The following is a 24782-nucleotide window of genomic DNA, read 5'->3' as shown; positions in this document are numbered from 1 at the left end:
TGAAAGCATGGATGGCATGTCAGTATGTGTCTCTTCACCATATTTACTGACTCCATATGCCGAGAAGCTGGACTGTGTGAAGAACCGAACATTAGGGTTGGAGGATGAACTATTAACCAACTGCTGTATGTTCTGGTGGCACAATGGTTACCCAGGTCTGCAGTTCAAACTTGTCAGCCATTCTGTGAGAAAGATGGAGGTTTCTACTCCTATAGAGAGCCATGGAAACTCACACGGGCAGTTCTTCCCTGTCCTGTTGGGTAATTATAGGTCAGCATTGACTCCATGTTTGTTCTGGTATATGCAGATGATGCAACCTTGCTTGCAGAAAGCAGGGAGGATTTAAAATACTTAAAAAGTGCCATCTTTAGTATGCATTACAACTCAATTTAAAGAAAATAAAAGTCCTTAAAATGGTGCCAATAGACACCACTTATCAAGAAAGTATTGTGACAAGTGGAGCAAGGCATTGAAGTTATCGAGGAATTCATTTCGTTTGAATATACCCATCAATTCTCATGGAAATAGCAGTTAAGAAATCAAGGAACACATTGTCGCAAATCTGCTACAAAGGACATCTTTAAAGAGCAAAGACGCCACTTTGAGGGCAAATGTGTGCCTATGTCATCATGGTATTTTCAGTGACCTCATATGCATGTGAAAGCAGGATAATAATAAGAAAGAGCGCAGAATAATTCATATTTTTGAATTAGCAGGTTGCTGAAGCATATTGAAAATACTGTGCCTATAAAACACAGAAATTTGTTGTGTAAGAAATAATGGCCAAAAGTTCCTTATTAAGGGATGATGACAAGCGTTTATCTCACTTTGGACATATTATTAGAAGAGACAAAAACCAAATCAAACTACCTTAGTGCCAGTGAGTCAGTTCTGGCTCATGGTGACTTTATAGGGCAGGGTAGTACTGCCCTGTGGCTTTCTGAGACTAACTCTTTACAGGTGGAGAAAGCGTCATCTTTTTTTGTTAAGTGACTGGCAGTTTCGAACTGTGGGCCCATAGAACACCTGTTTCTTTCAAACTGCTGTAGACTCACAGTTCACAGCCCAATGGCACCAGGAGTCCTGGTGAGACCAATCCCTGGAAAAGGACATCTTATTTTTGGTTAAATATATAGAGGGTCAGTGAAGTAGAAGACGCTTGACAAGATGAATTCTCACAGTGTCTGTAACAGTGGTGTCGAATATAACAATGTGAGAACAGCACAGGTCTTGTACATAGTGTTTCAATCTATTGTACGTAGTGCCTGAATTGACTTGTCAGCATCTAACAATATCACAATGAAGAGAGAATTCAAATAATTTTTGCGTGTATATGTTTATCTTTTTACTTTCTCTTTAGTCTTAGATCAGGGAGTTATTTGATTAATAATGAAAACAGTATTTAAAATAATTTTTATTTTAGAAGTAGAAATTATAAGATTATCTATTGGATTCTGCATTTCATTCAGCTAATGATGGTTTGAAGTCTCACTTGAGTGACAGGGTATGAATACTAACATATTAGTAATTTCCTATAAATGTCTAACTTTTCCTATAAAGGAAGATTGAAATTTGGACAAACATAAATACTTTTATATAAAAATAATTTTACAATGTGCCAGTCAGATTTTTGTATAGCAGTTGAAAACTAAATTGTTTTCAGATGTAATAGCTGTTAATAGAGGGCTCCTAATAGATCCCCAGAGGTATAGTATGCCCCGTAGCTTTGCAAATGGTACTTATTTTATGCTTTCAGCAGGGACATTAAATTTGTAATACAGGTTGTGGTTTATAGTGAAAGAATAATTTTTTGCAGATCTTTGCCTTGGCTTGATGTTTACAAATTTCTTGAATTGAAAGGGTTTTATGTTGTGGTAGAGGAATAGCTCTTTACCGGCCTCTTGATTTTTCTGTTCTCTCTGTAGGATTAGGAAGGAGCCCTGGTGGTATAGTGGTTACCCATTGGGTTATGATCTGTAAGGTCGACAGTCCAAAACCACCATCCTCTCCTTGGGAGAAAGACTGGGCTTTCTACTCCTGTAAACAGTTACAGCCTCGGTAACTAAGGGTCACTACGCATTGGCATTGATTCAATGACAGGGAGTTTGTTTGGTTAGGTTTAGGCAGTCAGTAGGTTTTTTTATTGCCTCTTAATGCTATGAGTATTGCTTTAAAAAGATGAGCTTTAGAAGAACTGCTATCACTTTAACTTATTTCATTTCTGTTATTTAAATTGTGAACATATTAGCTCCTTAATACTCCATTACATTTTCCTGGAATCCTCTAACTTGGTAAGCTGTAAGACTTAATAAGTATTAGCTTTTAGGAGAGGTTATAGTTCACGTTGCTCTATTATTCTGCTTATATTCAGGTTAATAAACTCTAACTGTTAAGTGAGTATGAGGGAGCTTCAAACGTTTTTGGGAAAATGGAATTAATGGATAATGGAATTTTTCTACAAAGTTTTGGAACATACCTCATAATTACTGAGTAGGTACTTTGTGCCAAGTATTCATTTAGACATTAGGCTTTAATATGTAACACACCCTTATATTCCTGGTGTTTGCATTCTCTGGGGAGTGTTATTACATGTCATCAAGTCAGTTCACACTCCCAGTGACCGTGTACAACAAAACACAACTGCCCCATCTCACAGTTGCTGCTATATTTGAGCCCATTGTTGCAACCCCTGTGGCTGGCTGTCTTGTAAGGACTTTCCTCTCTTTGCTGACCCTCCACTTAACAGGTATGTTTGGGGACTAGTTCCTCCTGGTAACATGTTCAAAGTAAATGAGACACGAAGAGGCTTGTAAATAGTTAACAGTGGCTAAATTTATTTGTGGTATTGGTGGATTCTGAGTCATAGTGACCTCGTGTGCAGAGTAGAACCGCTCAGTAGGGTTTTCAAGGATTTAATTCTTTGGAAGTCGATCACCAAGCCTACCCTTTGAGATGCCTCAGAATGGATTTGAATTCCCAACTTTTGTGCTTGGACGCTGAGGAATGCTGATGGTGGAGGCACGTTGAGCTGCTTCCAAAATGTCAGCAATTCAATCCCACCAGCCCCTCCTCAGGAGAAAGATGACGTTTTTCACTCTGGAAAAGATTTACAACCTTGGAAATCCACGCTCCTACACGGTTGCTAGGAATTGTAATTGACTCTATGGGAGTGAATTTGGCGTTTTGGTTTGAGTGCGACTGCTTGAGCTTGCCCCACCCAGGAACTTCGCAAGTTGCTGAAATTACATGCTTTTCTAGTAAATAGATTTTGTTTTAATAATGAGAGACACAAAGAGCCATCAATGAAAGAAGTTATATCGACTGATCATTGACCTTGGTAATAAAAAAAAATCAGCTGTGGGAAAACTAAAGAAACAAGAAACAAAACCCCAAATTAAAAACTCAAAGTGAGACAAAGCTTGATCAAGCTCCTTTCAAAGGGGCATTTTGTATTCTTCTTTCAATGTGGATTTGTGCATTCTCCTGGCACCCAGGACACAGTTAATATTCTTCCAACACCAGAATTCAGAGATGTCAGTTTTTCTGTCTTCTTATTCATTGTTCACCTTTTTCATATGTAGGAAGCAAAATGATGTTAGGCACACCTTAGTCTTCAAAATGACATGTTGTTGTTTTTTTCTTGCCACAGCACTTTAAAGAAGTCTTTTGCTGAAGTGTTACCCAGTAGAATGTAGCTTTTGATGCCTGACTGTTGCTTTCATGGGCATTGATAATCCTTGACCACTGTAGTCTTTTCTCTCTTGATCATGAGGAGACTAGGATGCGAACCTTTGTGTTGTAAAATATTTGGTCCTACAATTTTCTTCATCTGATTTTTTTGTAGCAATTTTATAGATTTAAGAAATCCACACTAATTATTAGGGTGGATCCTTGATGTATTATATTGTGCCTTTGTGTTACTGCCTTAAGAATCATCTTCCTGTCTTTGGTTTTCAAATATTTTATTATGATATATTTTGAGTAAACCTTATTGTATTCCTTCTGATTGTATAACTTTCTGTATTTGCAGATATGGCTCCTTATTCTCATCTAGTGCGCTCTGTGATTTTCTTTTGAAAAATTCTTTATGTACCTTTATTATCAAGATGTTCTGGAATTCCAAAATTTGTGATGTTAGATTTCATAACTGAATCCCACATTTCCATTTGTCTTTATTCTTTTCTCATTTCTTTTGAGATTTAATTCAGTTACTCTGTCTTCTAGTTCACTTATTCTTTCTTCTGTCTGCTTGAAATTATTCTTGATGTTTTTCTTGCATTTTCTATTTCTCATTTTGGTGTTCAATTTCATCATTTCCCCCTCATTTTGTAATGTTTTCAGTCTCTTGAGTTTCTCAATATGTACATAATTTTGTTTCCTGTTATGCATTAGTTTGTTTTCCAGGATTTTTTCTTTGAACATATTTAAAGATATTATAATGGATACATTATGGTTATTTTCCTTATTTTGGTATCCATAAGAAAAATATCTGCTTTTTCCTATTAATCTTTTGATTGGGTCTTCTCTTGTGTTCCTGTGTTTTACTTCTAGTATCTTCTCTTAAATTTCACTAGAGGGCACTCTGGTTCTTTGGTTCTTTAAATGCTGTGTGTACATTTCATTCTGATGATTTTACTCTATACTTCTGTGTTCTAGGTTATGTCCTCATATTTTAGGTGTTTTTGAAATGTCTATGGATGGTTACTCTGGCTGATTTTTCCTAATGTGGTTGACTACAAATGTGAGCAATCCCTCTGTTTTGGGTTGGATTTGCCTGAAGTCTTCTGATGGTTGCTGTCCTGGCACTGCCCTTAAAAAAAATCTTTTTATTGGGGCTCATACAACTCTTATCACCATCCATACATACATCAGTTGAGCAAAGCACCCTTATACATTCGTTGCACTCGTCATTCTCAAAATTCGCCTTCTACTTGGGTTCCTGGAATCAGCCTTTACTTCCTATTGTATGTCACAGTTCTCTGCTGCCCTGTAGATTTGCTGTGATTGGAATCACCTCAGTTGCAAAGGATGTGCTGTGATAAGTATTTGCCTAACTAGAGAAATTGGCTAAACCATTATTTATATTCTTAGTAGTAAGGCATGAGAGTTGCAGTTGTTCCATACTCATCAATTCCTGATAATGTCAGTTTCCTTCCATTTTAACCCTAATAGCAGGGATATATGGAGCCCTGGCAGTGCAGGAACTACTAAGTGGTTCAAATACATTCATTGGCTCTGGAGAAGATAATCCTACTGCTAAACTTCCAAAAGTATTGTAGCCATGGGTCGGTTCTACTTGCTTACATGGGGTTGCTCTGAGTCATAATTCTCAGAGCACAAAGCAACACATAACAATAAAAACAATGAACATATAATGGCATTTTGCTCTTTTAATTAGCTTAATGGCTAATTAAATCATTTCCCAAATGATTAATAAACTGTCAAAAATCTTTTCATAGTGAATTGTATTAATTCTTTATGTATTTTTTCATGCCTTTATATATACTTTTTTCAAGTTTTATTGGCACAGTAATTTACACATGTAATTCAATAGTCCAATAATTCAATCATATCAAGGAGAATTGTACAGTCACCTCAAGTTCAATTTTAGCGCATTTCCCACCCAATTGTTAAATCACCGTAAGGAAAGTTATGCAATTACAATCCGTTCTAGTGCTCCCTCCGCCTCCAGTCTTCACTGTTTACTCCTGACATCCCCTTCCCTCCCTGTCATGTATCCCAGCCCTCTTTATGTATTCTTATTTATTTTCTTACTTTTATTGGGGGGCTCTTACATCAGTTATTACAATCCATGCATTCATCCAGTGTGTCAAGCACATTTGCACATATGCCGCCATCATCATTTTCAAAGCATTCTGTTCCCACTTGAGCCCCTGATATCTCTCCATTTCTTCCCCTAGAGAAGATATCCTTCCTCTCCCACCTGCAATCCCTCACGAACCCTTAATAAGTTATAGATTATTATTTTCATATCTTATATCCACTTTATTGTTATTCGGCCTCCTGGGAGGGGTTCTAGGTTGATCCTTGTGATCGATTCCCCCTTTCTCCTTCCACCCTCCCTAATCCTCATGGTATCTACTCTCATTGTTGGTCCTGAAGGGTTCATCTATCCTGGAATGCCTGTGTTTCAGGCTCTTAGCTGTAACAGTGTGCATGTTGTGGTGTAATCCAATTTGTAAGGCAGAAATGATGTCATGATATTGGGGGGAAGGAACCACAAAGAAGTAGAGGAAAGTTGTGTTTCATTGGTGCTATACTGCACCCTGACTGGCTCATCTCTCCCCTGTGGCCCCTCTGTGAGGGGATGGCTATTGGGTCTCCACTCCATGCCCCCCCACCCCACCCCCAATTCACATTGTGTGTGGTTTTGTTCCGGGGCTTAGATGCCTGACACCTGATTCCATCGACACCTCATGATCACATAGGCTGTGCTTCTTCCATGTAGGCTTTTTTGCTTCTCAGCTAGGTGGCCGCTTGTTTATCTTCAAGCCTTTAATACCCCAGACACTATATCATTTGAGAACCAAATCCCATCAGCTTTCTTCACATTTGCTTATACATCCATTTTGTCTTCAGTGATCATGTCAGGAAAGTGAGCATCACAGAATGCCAGATTGTTAGAACAATGTGTTCTTGTGTTGAGGGAGCACTTGAGTTGAGGCCCAATGTCTATCTGCAACCTTAATCTTAACATATAGATATGAATATATAGTTCTATATATATACATGCCTGTCTTTAGGCCTCTATAAATGTCCTTTGTCTCCTGGTTGTTTCCTCTATTTCCTTTTACTTTCCTCCTGTCCCACCATCATGTTCAGCTTTCATTCGGGTTTCATAATTAGTTGCTGCTACATTGCCCTGATTAAGCCCCACTAGGCATCCTACAGCCCTCCTTCCATTGATTTTAGTTCACTTGTCGTTCCCTTGTCCCTGAGTTGGTTTCCCACCCACCCCCCCCTTTCTTTTCTCCCACCTCCCTCTCCTGTATCTCCCGGAACCATTGGTCCCGTTCTTTTCATCTCAGAATTATTTATTCCACCTATGTTATCTAGATAGACATGCAGGTCCATTAATAAGTGCAAAAACCAGGCAAAGTAAAATAAAACAACAAAGGAAATGGACACCAACAAAACAATAATGACAACCTAACAAAACAAAAAAATAACAGTAACAAAAAGCCACTGACAAAAAATGGAAAAGCCTATAAATAGTTCAAGGTCTGCTTGTTGACTTTTATGAGTGTTTTCCAGTCGAGTCTTATGGGGTGCCACACTCTGCCGCCAAAATCTATTTTTGGTATTCCCCAGGGATTTCCTCACTTTGCTCCCCTTGCTGCTCTGTTGAACGCCCTTAGTGTTTCGCCCCAGTGTGATGGGGTCATTGTACACGATTCCCGCAGTGTCTCCAGTGTTGTCTCCCGCTGCGCTTTGGTTTAGTGAGGGACGTCATGTCTCGTGGTGGTCCTCTCTGTTTGTTGTCTGTTTGGAGCAGGAATATTGTCCTTGGGGCTTGGTGGGCCAGGATTTCCTCTCCTCCTTCTCCATCCCTTTTTGTTTCTCCCATGTGCTTTAATCTGACGTGCTCCTCTCCCAAAGCTGTAGTCTCAGTGCTGTCCTCTGAAGTACATTCTTCTGTGTCCACATAGTTGGAATTGGGGGTGGCCCCACAGACCTTGCTATTGGTTCCCTGGTACATGCCGGTATGTTATATTCAAGTCTTGGTACATCGGGTTGAAGCCTGGTGTCTCTCTCCCTCTCCTGTGGAGATATAAACAATACCCTCCCCTTGGGTGGGTTAATGCCCTGCTTCCCTCCTACCCACGACTTTTTTTTCTCTCCCCTCCCCCTATTTAGTTGGCTGCTGTATTTATCCATGGATTGGGTTTGGCTCCTGCCATAGTAGCTGGACCTTACCCAAAGGATGTATGTATATAATAGATTTTCCCCTATGCCCCATTTTTAAAGCTTACCTCAGTGAACTTTTTATGCATTCTTTATGTACAATTAATCAACTCATCAATATTGGTATATTTTTATTAACTGACATCTAAAATTGATGCTTGTGAGTTATAAAATGTGAATTAGTCTACTGGCCACCACTGGTCTTGTCGGTTTGTGACACTGTGGAGGCTTGTGTGTTGCTGTGTTTCTGTCAGCTGGTATATGTGTCACTGGTAATTCAGATGCCAGCAGGGTCACCCAAAGTGAACATTTTTCAGTGAAGCCACCCGATTAAGATCAGCTGTCCACTTTGGAACAATTAGATTGACTGCCATTGAGTTGCTGCTGACTCATAGCGACTATAGGACAGGGTAGAATGCCCCTGTGGGTGAGAGAGCCTGTCACTGTTTACAGGAGTGTAACTGTTGGCTTCTGCTGAACAGCTGGTGGTTTAAAACTGCAACCCCGAAGACTGCAGCCCAACACATAACCACTATGCCTCCAGAACTCCTTGGAGAAATTAGTCACAGAAAATCTTATGCAGAGCATCAAACATTGTGAGTGACTGAAAGCTTAATGAATAGAAGCCGAGCATTGTCAGAGATAGTGCCAGAAGATGAGCTCCTCAGATCAGAGGACACTAAAATACGACCGACGAAGAACTAGTTTCTCAAAGTAGGGTCTACCATAATTAACATGAATGGAGCAAAGCTTGCAAGAATATAAACTGTTCGGGACCCTCATTTGCTGATGGAGCACAACTCAAAATCAAAATAATCCACTGCAAAAATCTAGTAATCAGAACTTGGAATATACAAAATATGAATCTGGAAAAATTGGAACCCATCAAAAATGAAATGGAATGTAGAAAGATCAACATCCTAGGTGTTAGTGAGCTGATATGGACAGGTATTGGGGATTTGGAATATAAACATAAGGTTTATTGTGCTAGGTATAACACAAAGGGACTGGTCATGCTTTTATTATCAAAAATAATATTTCATGAGGGAGGCGGGGAAACGAGGAACTAATACCAAGGGTTCAAGTAGAAAGAAAATGTTTTGAAAATGATGATGGCAACATATGTACAAGTGTGCTTGACACAATGTATGTATGTATGGATTGTGATAAGAGCTGTACAAGCCCCCAATAAAACGGTATTTTTTTCAAGTGAGAAGGACTTGAATGATTTGCTGATGAAGATCAAGGGTTGAAACCTTCAGTATGAATTACAACTCAATGTGAAGTAAACAAAAATCCTCGTATCTGGACTAATAATTAACAACATAATGAATCGAGAAAATAATTATCTCTTGCTTAGATCAACCATCAGTGCTCATGGAAGCAGCAGTCAAAGGTCGAGTGAAGGGTTCACTGGGTAAATCTGCCACACAAGACCTCTTTTGAGTGTTGTAAAGCAAGGATATTAATTTGAGGACTGAGGTGTGAGTGGCCCAAGCCATGGTATTTTTCAGTTGCCCATATGCATGTGAAAGTTGGGCAACGAATTGATGCAGTTGGCTTATGGTGTTGGTGGGAAATAGTTAAAGTGTCATTGACTGATTGTGGGGCAATGGGTTCTTCTTTTTAAAATTCTTTAATGTGGCTTTTTCTAGCCAAAGTCTCTTAATTCCCACTAAATGACCACCACTAAATACCTTTCTCTGCATGGGTTTGGTAAGTAGGTGCGGGAAAATACTGATAGGATTCACCTGTGAGTATTTGCATATAAGATTCCTTACAGGGTCATCCTGCTGTGTGTAAAATGTGTACCTGAGAAATAGGAGTAGAGATTTCATTACCAACAAGAACCAGGAATGGAGTGTGTTCACTGTACCTGAGATCTCTGCAGTGAGCCTCCTGGACCCAGAAGAGAGCTGTCTCAGTGGAGCAGCAGTAGAACCAGGAACTGAGTGGTGGACTTCCCATCCCCCAGCAGGTTCAGATGAGTGCTGTTGTGCTCCTGTGAGGCCCTGATTGGGTGTTCCCCAAAGTGGTTGAACTATTTTACATTCATTCCAATTCTATGTAGGGTAGGAATTTCTTCATCTTTGCCAACACTTATTTATGCCATTTTGCTTATACCCATCCTAGAGATTCTGATGTGGCATCTCACTAAAGTTTGATTTGTATTTCCCTACTGGTTAATGATGTGGACTATTATTTATTCATGTGTATACTGGCAAGTTATATCAATTTGGTTTAGATTTATATTTCCCAAGTGCTATTTGCCATCTATATGTTTATTTAAATCAGAGTTGTCTTAATACAACAGTATCTACTTTTTATTTAGGTTCTAATATTCATTGAAGTGATTACAGACTTCACCTACAATATTATGCTTATTGGGTTGATTAAGGAAATCAACAGGTTTTCATGTACCTGTGTCATGTACTGAGAAATGCTCAGGGTTGGGACAAGTTAAAAAGTTCTTTCAGAGCTGCTAACAAATCCTCAAAGGGCATACCACTCAGTTGTAAGCCTCAACCTGGAAGCATTCAGCTCAGACTTTGTGAGTTCAGCTAGCAGTCCTTCCTTAATTAAGTGCCAAGAGGCACCTCATTCCTCAAGCCAGCCTCCTGTAGAAAAGCACTCCGTTGTACTAGCTCTGTGGCTGGGAAATCCACTAGTTTGTTTCATGCTCTGGCTCCTGGTTCTGACGTCACAGCTGTGTTTTGGATCCAAGAGGGTCACTGCACAGGGATCTCGGATTCAGAGCGCCCACTATGTTCCTGATCCTTGCTGATAGTAACGGCCAATCCTGCTTTTCATAGGGCTCATCTTATACCTAGCGGGAAGGTATTCCAGGGAGACCTGTTCACAATTACTCATAAGTGAATCTTATCAATGTCTCCCCGTCTTCTTACCCAGACCCACAGGAAAGTGTCACTTGGTGAGTTAGAAACTAGCTAGGAGAGCCACATTAAATAATTCACCACCCCTGCAGTATCTTTTGCCTAATTTTGGAAATTTAAAGTATTTTAGAGTTATGAATTATTTGTACATTCTGGTTACAAAGTCCTTCTCAGATAAATGTTTGCACATGATTTTTTCCTTTTCATGGTCTCTCACAGCCCCCTTCCCTCCACCCCCCCATTCTTGCTGATGGCCTTAGAAGCAAAAAAATATTTTCATTTGATACTCAGTTTATTTATTTTTTTATTTCTTCTGCTTTTGGTGTCATTTTCTAAAAAACCTTTGCTGCCCCCAAGGTCATGATCATTTACTTGGGTTTTCTTCTAAGAGTTCTAGCTTTTAGACTTAGTTCCTTGATCCATTTTGAGTGAAGTTTTTTATGTGATCTAAGGAATGGATTCAGCATTATTTTTTGCATGTGGATATCTAGTTGTCTTTGATATAATTTGTTGAAAATACCATTCTTTTACCAAGAAGTTTCTTGGCATTCTTATTGAATTGATTTTTAGATAGTCATTTCTACAGCATTGATATATATGTCTGTCTTTATCTACATAAAGGGGTTCAAAAAGTTCATGGGAAAATGGAATTAGAAAATATAATAGTTTTCCACCAGCTTTATGAAAATACCTTGTATGTATATATCCTGTGCTTTAGGTTTCTAGCAAGTTACAAACATTGGAGTGGGAGTCCTTTGTTTCTTCTCCTTTTTCAAGACTGTTTTGACTGGAATAGGTTCCTGGTATTACTATGTGGATTTTAGGATTAAATTGTCAATTTCTGCCCCCAAAAAGACAGCTGGGATTTTGCATTAATGGTTGTCTTGAATCAGATTAATATAGATAACATTATTATCTTAACACTATTAAGCCTCCTGATCTATGTACACAGAATGTCTTTCCATTTTTAGACTCAAGTCTTCTATTTCTTTCAGCAATGTTTTATAGCTTTCTGTATATAAGTCTTGCAAGTTTTTTATAAATATCTAAGTATTCCGTTGTTTTTATTGTAAATGAACATTTTTATTTGTTCACTTTTGGATTATACATTAATAGTACTGTATATACTTGAGTATAAGCCAACTTGAGTATCAGCCGAGGCACCTAATTTTCCCACAGAAACTCCATTTAAAATGAGCTGAAAAACTTAGCTTATACTCAAATATATATTTACAGAAATACAGTTGTTTTTAAGTATATTTATCCTTTTTACTGAAACCTTATAAAGTCATTTATTAGTTCTAATTATGAATTGAAATAACTTTAAATTGTCTTTTACAGTTTGGGTACTGTGTGTGTGTGTGTGTGCCTAATTATCCTGTTCGGAATAGCCATACAGTGATGAATAGAAGGATCCACAGCTGATATTCTTGCTTTCTTGATCTTCAGTAGAAATCAATTCACTCTTCCACCATTTAACTATTGTAACAATTACATATTAACTAATTTTTATAGATGGTCTTTATATTGTTGGGGGAATTCTGTTTCTAGTTTAAGACTTTTTCTTATGAATGGGTATTGAATTTTGTCAATTACTTTTTCTGCATTTATGAATATGGTCATTTAAAATAATTTTATTCTTTATTACATTGAGGTTAGGATTTTAAATCAACCTTTTGGTTGATTTGGAACAGAATGCTTTTTGTTAATGGCAAATAATCTTTTTAGTATTTTGTTGTATTCAGTTTGCTAGCATGTGTGTGTGTATTTCTTTCTCAGTATGGACAGGGTAAGGCAGGAGGATTTTTTGCGGAGTAATGGTTTAGTGCTTGGCTGGTAATTGAAAGATTGAATCTACTCCACAGCCCCACTAGAGAAAGACCTAGCTAACTGTTCTCTGCCTGTAAATATCCAATTCAAACCAAACCCACAGCCGCTGAGTCAATCCTGACTTAGGAAGATTCTATATATAGTTTCCAAGGCTGAAAATTTTTATGAGAGCAAATAGTCTCATATGGTGCCATTCTGCTCTGCCATATGGATCCTGATGCATTTGAAGCGGACTTGATGCCATACACCAGCAGTGCTTGGTATGTGTATGCCTCAGGTTGTATAAGTGGTTGTACACTTCATAGTGCCAAAAATAGCAATAGCATGCACAGGGCCTATTGGTTTGCAGGTGGCAGAGATAGTTTGCACTTGACTACTAATGGAACACTGTGGTTTTAACGTGCTCAACTGGCTTCATGGAAGGAACGCCTGGTGATCTGGGCTGGAACCAAAGGGGCAGAAGTGGCTTTTGCTTTTTAGTTTTATGGGTTGTAGTTTCCTTTTCTTCGGATGTCTTTGGTTCTAGAAGTATCAAGGAGTAATGGCACCTTACAGTGAGCTGGAAGGGCTTCTTCCCCTTCTAGTCTGTGGAAGACTTTATGAAGCCCTGTCATTAGTTGTCCACTCTGACTACTGAGAACTTTTTGTGGTTAAATTTTATTTTGTTGTTGTGGAGAATCTACACAGCAAAACAAGTACGTAGCCAACTGCTTCTACACGTACAATGCAGAGGCACTGACTGCTGGTTGGAGGATGTGCAGCCATTCTCACTCTCTTTTTTCTAGTTGTTCCTTCTTCATTAACATAGATTTCCTGTCCGATATTTCAAGGTGTTGTCGTCACTTTGATCTCATTTAGACCTTAAAAGAGTAGAATGCTTATTAACTGCCACGGTGTGGATTCCGAGACATAGCCACCTTACAGGACAGAGTAGAACTGTCTTGAGTGTGCGAGGCTCTGGATGCTTACAGGAGCTGAAAGCCGCATCCTTCTCCTGGGGAGTGGCTGTGGTTTCCAGCTCCGCTGACCTTGTAAAGTTAGCAGCCCAACTCGGAAACCATTAGACCACCAGGGCTCTCAATAATGTTTAAGGCAGACATTTTTACGAGTTAAGCTCAACTATTACTTGATTTTAAGAAGGCTTAAGGATCTACTTTGGGCTTAGGTTTTTAAAAAAAATTATTTTATTGGGGGCTCGTACAACTCTTATCACAATCCATCCATCCATCCATTGTGTCAAGGACATTTGAACACTTGTTGCCATCATCATCCTCAAAACATTTGCTTTCTACTTGAGCCCTTGGTATCAGCTCCTCATTTTTCCCCCTCCCTCGTGAACCCTTGGTAATTTATAAATTATTGTTTTGTCTTAGGTTTTAAAGATTATTCACTGTAACACTTCAGGAGTTTATCCAGTCTCCTTGGGATCAAGTCTGGAGTCCATGTGAATTTGAAATTCTGCTTTACATTTTTCCTCTTTGTTCAGGATCCTTTGATAGAGTTTTTAATTGAAATGTTCAGTAGGCTAGAACCATTCAAATCTTCTAGTTTCCTGGAAGTGCGGGTGGTTGTTCGTGGATGCATTTTGCCAAACATTTCATTATTTTCTTCTGTTCCCGGCTCTCCTTTATCCTTTTACGTCAAGCTAATGGAGACCAGTTGTGCCTTGGATGGTCACTTGTGAAACTCAGTTCATTCCAAATTCATGTTCAACCACTGAAAGTTTGAGAACTGACATATTTTTTTCCAATAAGAAATAATGGAAAACCAAATAATTGATTCTTAGGCTCAAAAATTACACTTCTAAATTCATTTTTCCAGGACTTTAAATCACTATGGAGGCCTTTTGCCTTCTCTCTGATCACTGTCTGAGATATGCTATCGCATCGTTAATTTATACAAATTAACAGTAAATTTTCAGCGCCTTCAAATTTCTAGATTCGTTGTTTCACATTTAACCATTTCACAACTTTCTCTGCATTAATCGGTTTAATCATCCCCTGACCCACCCAGTGTTGAAAATGTCAACTTAGAACACTCAAGCAAGTGGAGACCCGATTCAAATTTCGCAATGCTTTCTTTCTTTAACTCTATCATGGTTCTCTGAGTTTTCATCTTAGCTTTAGTACTGGTATCAGTAACTTTTTTGGGAGCCCTGGTTACAATGTTTTACACAAAGTGCAAAAAAAAGCATGCTGTCAAATGTTTTAATGCACAACACAAGCATTATAAGTTGTCTGAGCAAGAGGGTGCTTAGACTGAAGTGTCACTCTTTTGTGTCCAAGGCGAGACTCAATGTGTGACTCACTCTCAGCCAGGACGGGTTTTTTCCAACTTGGATTTTCATTTGACAATTGAGCAAAGTTATTCCCACCACGCAGATTTTTTTCCAGTCTTTGCTGTTTGAGTAGTGGAAAGTTGGAGCTGGGAACCGTTGGACAACTGAGGTATCACTGTATATATATATTACACAATGTTTACCAGTTCAGCCTTTTACAGGTGAACCACTCATTTACAGAAATTACATTAATTGGTTTACATTAATATAATGTTCCTACCATCCTAAACCAAAATTTAGCACTCCTTAAACAATGTCTCTCCTTTTCCTCCCTATAACCACAATCAGCACTGGTTTCTATATAATTGCCTGTTGTCTTTTTAAATAATTGAAATCATGTAATCATTTATTGTGTTGTGATTGACTTGCATTGCTCAATATAATGTCTTTACAGTCTCCATTCAGATGTGGAGCATGCATCAAGACTTCAGTTCTCTTACTGGCTGAGCAGTATTCCATTTTATGTGTCTAATATCTTTTATTTATTCTTCTAGAGAATCATCACCTCAATTATTGCCATTTTTCCATTATCACTGACCACTTCTTCAACTCTGCCCCTGGTAACCATTAATAAACTTTAGACACTGTACATTTGTGTTTTCTTAAGACTAATGGTAATTTAATTTTTGTCTTTTAGGATTCTCCTTTTACAAATGCAGGAGTAGGATCTAATCTCAATCTTTTGGGTGAAATTGAATGTGATGCCAGCATAATGGATGGAAAATCCTTAAATTTTGGAGCAGTTGGAGCACTGAGTGGTATGTGGGCATTATGGCACACTATCTCTAGTCCTTCAAAAATGGTGACGATTGCCATTTCATGATTCCTAAAGATTCAGTGGACCATTTTGGATTTATTCTAATTTTCAATATTTCCTGCTTTTTTCTTTTTTCCCCTGCTTTTTACTTGACAGAGGTTTTTTTCCTCTGTTTATTTGAATATTGTTGTTAGTGCTTTCTTTCTTTTAAAAATATATTCGCTGTTTTCTTTCTTTCTTCCTCTTTTTTGGTATGTTTTCCCATATATGAAGCACAGGATGGGAGGATGTGTAGAGATAATAACTGGTGTAACGGTTATTGGGGATATGGGTTGGGTGAAGGAAAATGCAGAGCAAAGGAGGAGGCAGGAGGAGTTCTGGAACTGATTGTAATGCTGTGTATGCAATTCTTTCAAAATATGACTGAACTATGGAAGTGTATGATATGAGAATTATATTTCAATAAAACGATTGGAAAAAAGATTTAGTCTAGTCGTTCTCACAATTCTTATATATATACTTTTGCTGAAAACAGATATCTTTTTCCTTTTACTGAATTTAAAACAGGAGCATTTAGCTATGAATAATTTTAAAGCACTAGCAGCCTTTGGCCAAGTTTTTGGATAGAATTTGTTCATTCTCCATCATACCCTCAAGTGATTACTGACATCTATAGCTTGATTTAATATTTTAAAATTATTTGAAATATATATAGGCCATTAAAATAATTTATATGTACTGTATATATAGTAAAATATAGATATATTGCATACACATAGCAAAACATTGAAATTCAAATGATGTTAGTAAAATTTGCCGGTGATTCTTTTTTATGCTGCTCCCATCCTTTTCCCCCTAGGATAATCTAGAACAGTGGTTCTCAATCTGTGGGTCGTGACCCCTTTGGGGATTGAAGGACCCTTTCACAGGGGTCGCCTAAGACCATCGGAAAACACATATTTCCGATGATCTTAGGAACTGAGACACTGCTCCTCTACCTTTCTCCAGGTAGGTCTGCTCATATGCAGATATGCCTACATACGAGAACCCAGCATGATGACATCATTGTGCCAATCCCATCATATAAACCTCATACAAATACAGGTGTACGTGACAGGGTTGGTGCCATAATCTACTTACGCAGACCAGTCACGTGTAGAGAGCAGCTACTGTGTAGAGAGCAGCTGTTGTATTGAAAGCATCTACTGTGTTGGAAGCAGCAGTATTGGGAGGTAAACCGACACTTCAGGAATTATAATGACTGGGTAAATGTAAAATCATGTACTGTAAAATCATCAACTACTGCAGAAAAAAAATCTGTACCATGGGAACTGAATCTTGATGCTGATGGGTCTTTTTATATTCAGCTGTGGTTGATGTGAATACTGCCTCCTTGTGATAGTAACAGGTATATAAAAAAACACAGAGAATGGTAAATCATAGGAAACTTTAATGAACTGTAGTGACTGAACTATGCCATACATCATCTTTTGTATTATTAAAGCTATTGTTATGTGTTATTTTCATTAGCAAACCATCTCGTGACAATGGATCGTGTAGAGAATAATGTTAAGAAAAGAAAATATAGTGAGGATTTTTTACAGTATGGTTCTACCTCAATAATTACAGCAGGAATTGAGAAACCTCAATGTGTTATTTGTTATGAGCTTCTATCAGCCGAATCTATAAAGCCGAACACACTAAAATGTCATTTTGATAGCAAGCATCTGAGCTTTGCCAGCAAGGATACTAACCATTTTAGAAGCAAAGCTGATGGACTCAAGAAAGCCAGACTTGACACTGGTGGCAAGTATCACAAACAAAACTTGGCAGCCATTGAAACTTCATATTTGGTGGCACTCAGAAGCATCAGAGCTATGAAACCTCACACCATTGCTGAGGATTTACTGCTGCCAGTGGCCAAAGACATTGTTCAAGTTATGATCAGAGACTAATTTGTTACGAAATTGAGTGCAATTTTCTTATATAACACTGTCCACAGAAAAATAGATGACATGTCTGCTGATATTCTTGATCAGGTAATCCAGAAAATTAAATCTGCTCCACTTCCAATATTTTACATCCAGCTTGTTGAATGTACAGACATTGCAAACTGTTCACAGTGACTGCTTTCGGTGAGGTATATTAATGATGGCGACTTTAAAGATGAGTTTCTTTTTTGAAAACCTCTTGAAACAACTATTGCAACGTGATATATTTGACACAGTTGGTTCATTTATGAAAAAGCATAAGATCTCTTGGGAAAAGGTTTGTGGTGTTTGCACAGACTGTGCTCTAGCTATGTTAGGATGTGGATCTGGATTTCAACATTTGGTACTGAATGAGTCACCAAAAGTCATTGGAACTCACTGTATGATGCATTGGCAAATGTTAGCAACGAAGACGCTACCACAAGAGTTACAGAAGTAAAGAAAAGCATAATAAATTCTGCCAGTTTTGTAAAGGTGAGCACTTTAAACAGTAAACTGTTTTCTCAACTGTGAACAAGTTGGATGCGCCGAATAGTGCTCTGTATTTCACACTGAAGTGAAATGGCTGTTAAGAGGAAAAGTTTTAAAACATGTTTTTGAGCTTCATGATGAACTCAAAATATTTTTTACTCCGAAAGCAAGACTGCAGTTTGACCTCCTTTTCAGCAATATAAGTGAAGTGTAGAAAATAGCTACTTGGTTGACATTTTTGTCATCTTGAATGAGTTAACTTTATTACTGCAAGAACCAAATTCAACATGCCTCGATTTGTCTGAAAATATCCCATCATTCCAAATGAAACTTCAGCTTTGGGGAAAAAATTGAATGAAAATAAAGTTTACATGTTTTCTATCTTATCTGCTTTCTTTGAAGAACATGGCATTGAACCAGACAAAAAGATTACGATGATAATTTCTGTGAAAGAACACTTGCATATATTTGCAGATGAAATTTCATCATACTTTCCAAATCTACCTGACACCCATTTGGACTTGCCAGAAGCCCATTCACAGTCAAAGTTGAAGATGTTCCTGAGATGGCACAAGAGGAGTTTATTGAACAGCGATGCAGTGAGAACTGATTTCTCTATGATGCCAGTTACAAAATTCTGAGTCAAGTATTTGCAGTCATATCCTGTTGTCTGGGACTCTGTTGTGCCTTTTTCTTCCATTTACAACAACATATCTTTGTGAAAGAGGGTTTTCTAGCTTGTTGGTTATCAAGTCTGAATACAGAAGTAGACTTATCATGGAAAATGATCTTGCGCGCTTGCAAAGACTCCAGGAGAATTTCTGCTCTGGTGAGAAACAAGTTATCTCAACCTTTGCACTGACATTGGCTTTTTACGCACACTGTTGCAAAATGTAGCAATTAGTTTACTGTTGTTGTATTAGGACTGTTACCCATGCTACCCCATGCTTTTAGACAATATTTAATTTATTTTTAATTGGAAATAAATATTTCACAATATATAATTACATATAGTTTTGGTGATTATTTTACTTTATGTTCAATTTGTAACAATAAAATCCTATATGTCAGATATTTACATTAAAATTTATAACAGTAGCAAAATTATACTTATGAAGTAGCAACAAAAATAATTTTATGCTGGGGGGTGACCACAACATGAGGAATTTTATTAAAGGGTCGTGGCATTAAGAAGGTTGAGAACCACTTCCCCACTGATTTGAAATGCTATTATTATCATGTTTTAAATACCCACACCCACCAGTCTCTTTCTGAGTTTTACATTGTATTACAATAGTGCCTTTGTCTATAGTGTACCCAAATTATACATTCTTATTTAGGTTGGCAGTTACATGAAATGGAACTTACATCCCACTTTACCATCTCTTGCAAGGCTTATTTTTCCAGATGAATTTAACTCAGCTAGTATTTCATAGAAATGCTTTTGACCTTCTGGTGGACAATTTATAGATTTTAATGGAGAATTTGGAAATAACAAATTGTTGACATTTCTTTGTATTAATAATATCTTTAGTAGTATCTGTCGGTTAGCAAGGGTGTCATCTTTGACAGGTGTAGCTGTTAAAACTGTTGCAGGGGGTATAAAATAATATACATGTAAAGGGTTGACACTGGGCCCGGCACATATTAGGTAATGCTACTGCCACTCTCTTTCATTACCATCATCCCTGTAGCTGTCTGGTCGTGCTTATGATGTTTCTCATGCTAATACTTGCTGCTATCATCCTTTTTCTCATAGATTTTCATTTGTCTCGCTTCTTACTGTTATGTCTTTGGGAAACGATTTGTGGATGTACACAAGGACTATGTTTTAGGTTATAGTTGTAATCTTGTGCATACTTTTAGGGTGAATTCATAGTTTTGTGGTCAAATAAATAATTTAGTGTTGACAGCAGAGGAGTGTCATACTTTCAGTTTATTTTTCTCTTCCATTTAGAATTTGATTAAAAAAGAAACCTATATACTATATATAATCCAGTAATTGCCATTGAATTGACTCTGACTAGTGGTGACACCATGTGTGTCAGAATGGAACCGCTCTCCTTAGGGTTTTCAGTGAATGGATTTTCAGAAGTAGATTGCCATGAACTTCTTTTGTGATGTACACTTTCGGGTGGACTCAAATTTGTAACCTTGTAGGCTTGGTAACCATTTGTATCACCCAGAGACTCTATGTTAAATATGAAAGGGCTACACATCAGGTAGTCTGATAATTTAATTATCAAATATACTCGAGTATAAGCTGACCAGAATATCAACGGAGGCACCTAATTTTACCACAAAAACTGCATTAAAAATGTGCTGAATCACCTTCCCGACATGATCACTGAAAACAAAGCGGGTACATAAGCAAATGTGAAGAAAGCTGATGTTGCTGCTTATCAAAAGATACAGCGTCTGGGGTTTTAAAGACTTGAAGAAAAGCAAGGAGCCTTGTACCTGAGAAGGCACAAAGCCCACATGGAAGAAGCACACCAGCTTGTCTGATCATGAAATGTCAATGGGATCAGACATCAAAGAACAAAAAATCATTTCATTGTGAATGAGGGGGAGTGAGGAATGTGTACCCAAAGCCCATCTGTAGGTAACTGGACATTTCCTTACAGAAGGGTCTCGGGGAGGAGGCGAGCCTGTCAGGGTGCAGTGTAACAACAATGAAACATACAACTTTCCTCTAGTTCTTTAATGCTTTTCTCCCCCTCCCCCCATGATCATGATTCCAATTCCACCTTACAAATCTGGCTAGACCAGAGGATGTACACTGGTACATATAGGAACTGGAAACAGAGGGAATCCAGGACAGATGAACCCCTCAGGACCAATGGTGAGAGTACCGATACTGGGAGGGTGGAAGGAAAGTGTGGTAGAAAGGGGGACCGATTATAAGAATCTACATATAACCTCCCTGGGGGATGGACAACAGAAAAGTGGGTGAAGGGAGATGTCAGACAGTTTAAGAATTGATAAAATCATAGTAATTTATAAATTATCAAGGGTTCATGAGGGAGGGGAAAGATGAGCTGATACCAAGGACTCAAATAGAAAATGTTCTGAGAATGATGATGGCAACAAATGTACAAATGTGATCGACACAATGAATGGATGTATGGATTGTGATGAGTTGTATGAGCCCTCAATAAAATATTTTTTAAGTGCTGAAAAACTCAGCTTATATATAAGTATATATGGTATATTTTAATTCAATTTTTGTGAACTTTTTGAAGCTTCCTCACATGTGGCTTTTCAAATTCTGTTTTTGCTGTTGTAGCACATGAAACAATGAGTAGATGTACAATAAGTTATTTTGCATCTATTATGTAGTAGTCATATATTTGTTTGTTTGATTCTTAATGTTCATGATAATAAAGGCTTATTAATATCTTTGATGTTTTGAAAAGGAGGATTTTCCAAGTATTTAAAATTTGGCTTATTGAAACAATAACAAAATGGAGCGGGAAGCATGGGGACATTTTTCTGACTTCATTTTTTTGCTTTTTTTTATAGGCATCAAGAACCCAGTTTCAGTTGCAAACAGACTTTTGTGTGAAGGACAGAAGGGCAAACTGTCTGCTGGCAGAATTCCTCCCTGGTAACAACTTCGTTCTGCTTCACTTTCCCCGAGTCTTTGATCTTTAGTGCAAGGGACATTTGAAGGCTAGTCTTCGCATCTCTAGAAGGCTGATGCTGTTGGCCACACACCAGCGTTAACATGCATTTGAGAGAAAGACACATTTTCTGTTCTAAACTTGGATAATTTTATACACTTAAAAAGTTCTGGATGGAATAAAATATTATGAGATGATGTGGAATGGAGATCAGAGTTAAATTTTATTTTGAAGTGAATTATAGAGATGTTTTTACTGGTACTAAGTGCTTGGTTGTGATGTTTTAAATATTGAACTTTAAGGGTATCTTATAAATTGGAGGACAGTCTAAACTAATTTTTAATTTGATAAATTTGTGTAATAAAAATGGTGAAATTTTCTTTCTGGAGAACACATTGTAAAGCTACTGCACACCTCACCCCCGAAGACACACACACACACACACACTTGAGCATTAATGTACTATTTCCATTTAAACATACTTTTGAAAGAGATGTAAAAGTAGAGTGAACATTGTAGAAAGCGCTTACAGGCTGGTCCCCCAGATCTGGTCATTAACAAGGTTTTTGTTTTCATCATCCCAATTTTTTTCCATAAAGTATTTTAAAGTATATTTCAGATGCTGTATTTTATCCCTAAATAGTTTTGTAAAGGTCTTAATTTTTCAAAACTACCATACTTAATTTTTCATAATTACCATACTATTCGTGTGTCTACTTGGCAAGTATACTTTAATATTACCTCATTAAATGTGTGTTCAACATCTTGGCTGCAAAACTTATGTTAGTTAATAATTTGTGTTGTGTTTGGACAGCAGTACTGTGGGAATTACAGTTTCATTTTGTTTTATTTATTTTGAAGTCATGGTAAATTATTGTAGTTTTGTGCACATGAATTTAACGTATTCTTTTAGTCACATATATCTCCGTTGTTTGATTATCGTACTAGAAATGCCGAATATGAAATGTTACCAAGGAAATATTAATTTTTAATATTGTTTCCTGTTAATGCATTTATTTTGTTTTATTGTGAAATAACAGAACATTCGCTCTACTACCCTTTTTAAGGGACTCGCTTAGTGTCGCTGAGTGTGCTCCCACGTTGTGCCACCAGCATCGTCACTATTTCCAAACACTTCCATCACACCAAATAGAAAGTCAGTTGCTGTAGGCAATAATTCCCCTTTCCCTCTACCTCAGTTTTAGTCATTTTATATGAGTGGATCATATAATATTTGTCCTTGGCTTGTTGACTGATTTCACTCAGGGTCATTCTATGTCATCGTATGTATTTACTAGTAATTAGCAATTATGTTATTATAACAGATTTTAATTGTCTATATTGATCTCCTGGGTTGTTTACACATTTTGGCTATTACGAATAATGCTGTAATGAGCATTCATGTCCAAGTAGCTGAGTCCTTGCTTTTCAGATATTTGGGGTATATTATGAGGATTGGAGATTCAGCCTTTGAAACAGTAGGGAGAAGTTCAATTCTGCCCCGTAGGCTCCCTTGACTCGATGCAGTCTGCTGGATGGTAACTGTCTATGCCTTGTGGAGGCAGTGCCAAAGTGCTTGCCGCAGTAGTAGCTGCACCATTTTCTCTTCCCACCAGCAATGGAAGAGCATTCCAGCTACTTAACATCCTTAAACGTTGCCGTGGTGATAGCTGCCTTTTTGTTGTTGGCAGTGGTGGTGTGTAGTTGGCTGTGGTTTATTGCTCAACCTCATGTGCCACAGAAGGAAACGTCTGGTTCTGTGCCATCTTTATGATTGTTGGTATACATTGTTGGGGCTTTATTGTGGTCGCTGTGTGTTTTTAATGCCTTCCAACATATGATCTCATCTTTCAGCACAACATTGGTTGATACTTGGTTCTAGGTCTTCCTTATTAGTCTGTAAGCACCGCTGAAGTTTTTGAACCAGGGGTAACCCTGCTGGTATTTGTGTTTTGGTTTAACTCCCAGAATTATAGTAATACATGAGTGCTGTTGTGGAGTGAGTGAGTGAGAGAAGAGTGATGAATGGCCATGCTAATCTGAGGGAAGTGGCGCTTTTTTGTGGTTTGATTTGCATTGTCGTAATGACTATTAATGCTGACATTTTTCCTGTGCTAGTTGAAGTGGGGGATGGCAGCATTTGTGAATTTTTTGAAGGAATGTGTGTTTAAGTTCCTTGCTTTTTAAACACTGGGCTATCTGTTGTTGATTCGTAATATTTTTATATATATTCTATGTTTAAGCTCTGATCAGATATATGATTTCCGCATATATTCTTCTGGAACCCTCATGGTGGATTGCTTACGCTTTGAGCTACAAACTGCAAGATCAGCAGTTCAAACCCACTAGTAACACCTAGGAGAAAGTCGGGGCTTTCTACTCCCAGAAAGAGATACCAACTCAGAAACGCAAAGGGGCAGTTCTAGTCTGTCCGGTAAGGTTACTATGAGTTGGCATTGATTTGATGGTAGTGAATTTTGTTTATATTTCCTCTATTTTGTAGGCTGTTTCTTTTTTATTCTTTCATTTGTTTATTTATTGAAAGTTTCATTGCCATATAGTTTGCACCTCATACAACTCATTAATTCAATCTTATCAAGAAGAGTTGCGCAATCCTTATCACAATCAGTTTTCAAACATTTTCTTCATTCTTGTACTCATTGTTATTAGCTCCCCATCTCACAACCACCCCTGCCACACCCCAGAGAACCATTAATTCAGTTACTCTATAAGAGTTGCCGCTCCTGGATGTCGTATACAAAAAAAGATGATTCTTTTTCCATGTGGACTTAGTTGATGCCTCACTTATATGGTGGCTTATTTGAAAGCAGGTATTTAAGATGCTTTAAGATGCCAGATGCTATTCATTCTGATAACCAGACACCATCTAGCTTCTTCACCGTATTTTGCTGTAGCACCCATATCTTCTGTGATCTCGAGGGCAAGCAT

At 37.8% G+C, this 24782-nt stretch overlaps 1 protein-coding gene across 1 annotated transcript in view; it reads left to right on the top strand.

Annotated features, from left to right (window-relative positions):
* Positions 1–24782, top strand: part of TASP1 (taspase 1) — a 312710-nt gene that overhangs the window by 48916 nt on the left and 239012 nt on the right. Inside the window, exons 5-6 of the mRNA XM_075564008.1 lie at positions 15626–15746; positions 21733–21817. Of these exons, the coding sequence (XP_075420123.1) occupies positions 15626–15746; positions 21733–21817 (206 nt within the window). The remainder of the gene's footprint in view (positions 1–15625; positions 15747–21732; positions 21818–24782) is intronic.

The sequence above is a fragment of the Tenrec ecaudatus genome, chromosome 12, assembly GCF_050624435.1.
Source record: "Tenrec ecaudatus isolate mTenEca1 chromosome 12, mTenEca1.hap1, whole genome shotgun sequence".
Classification (NCBI taxonomy): domain Eukaryota; kingdom Metazoa; phylum Chordata; class Mammalia; order Afrosoricida; family Tenrecidae; genus Tenrec; species Tenrec ecaudatus.
This window is presented reverse-complemented; position numbering and strand designations above follow the sequence as displayed.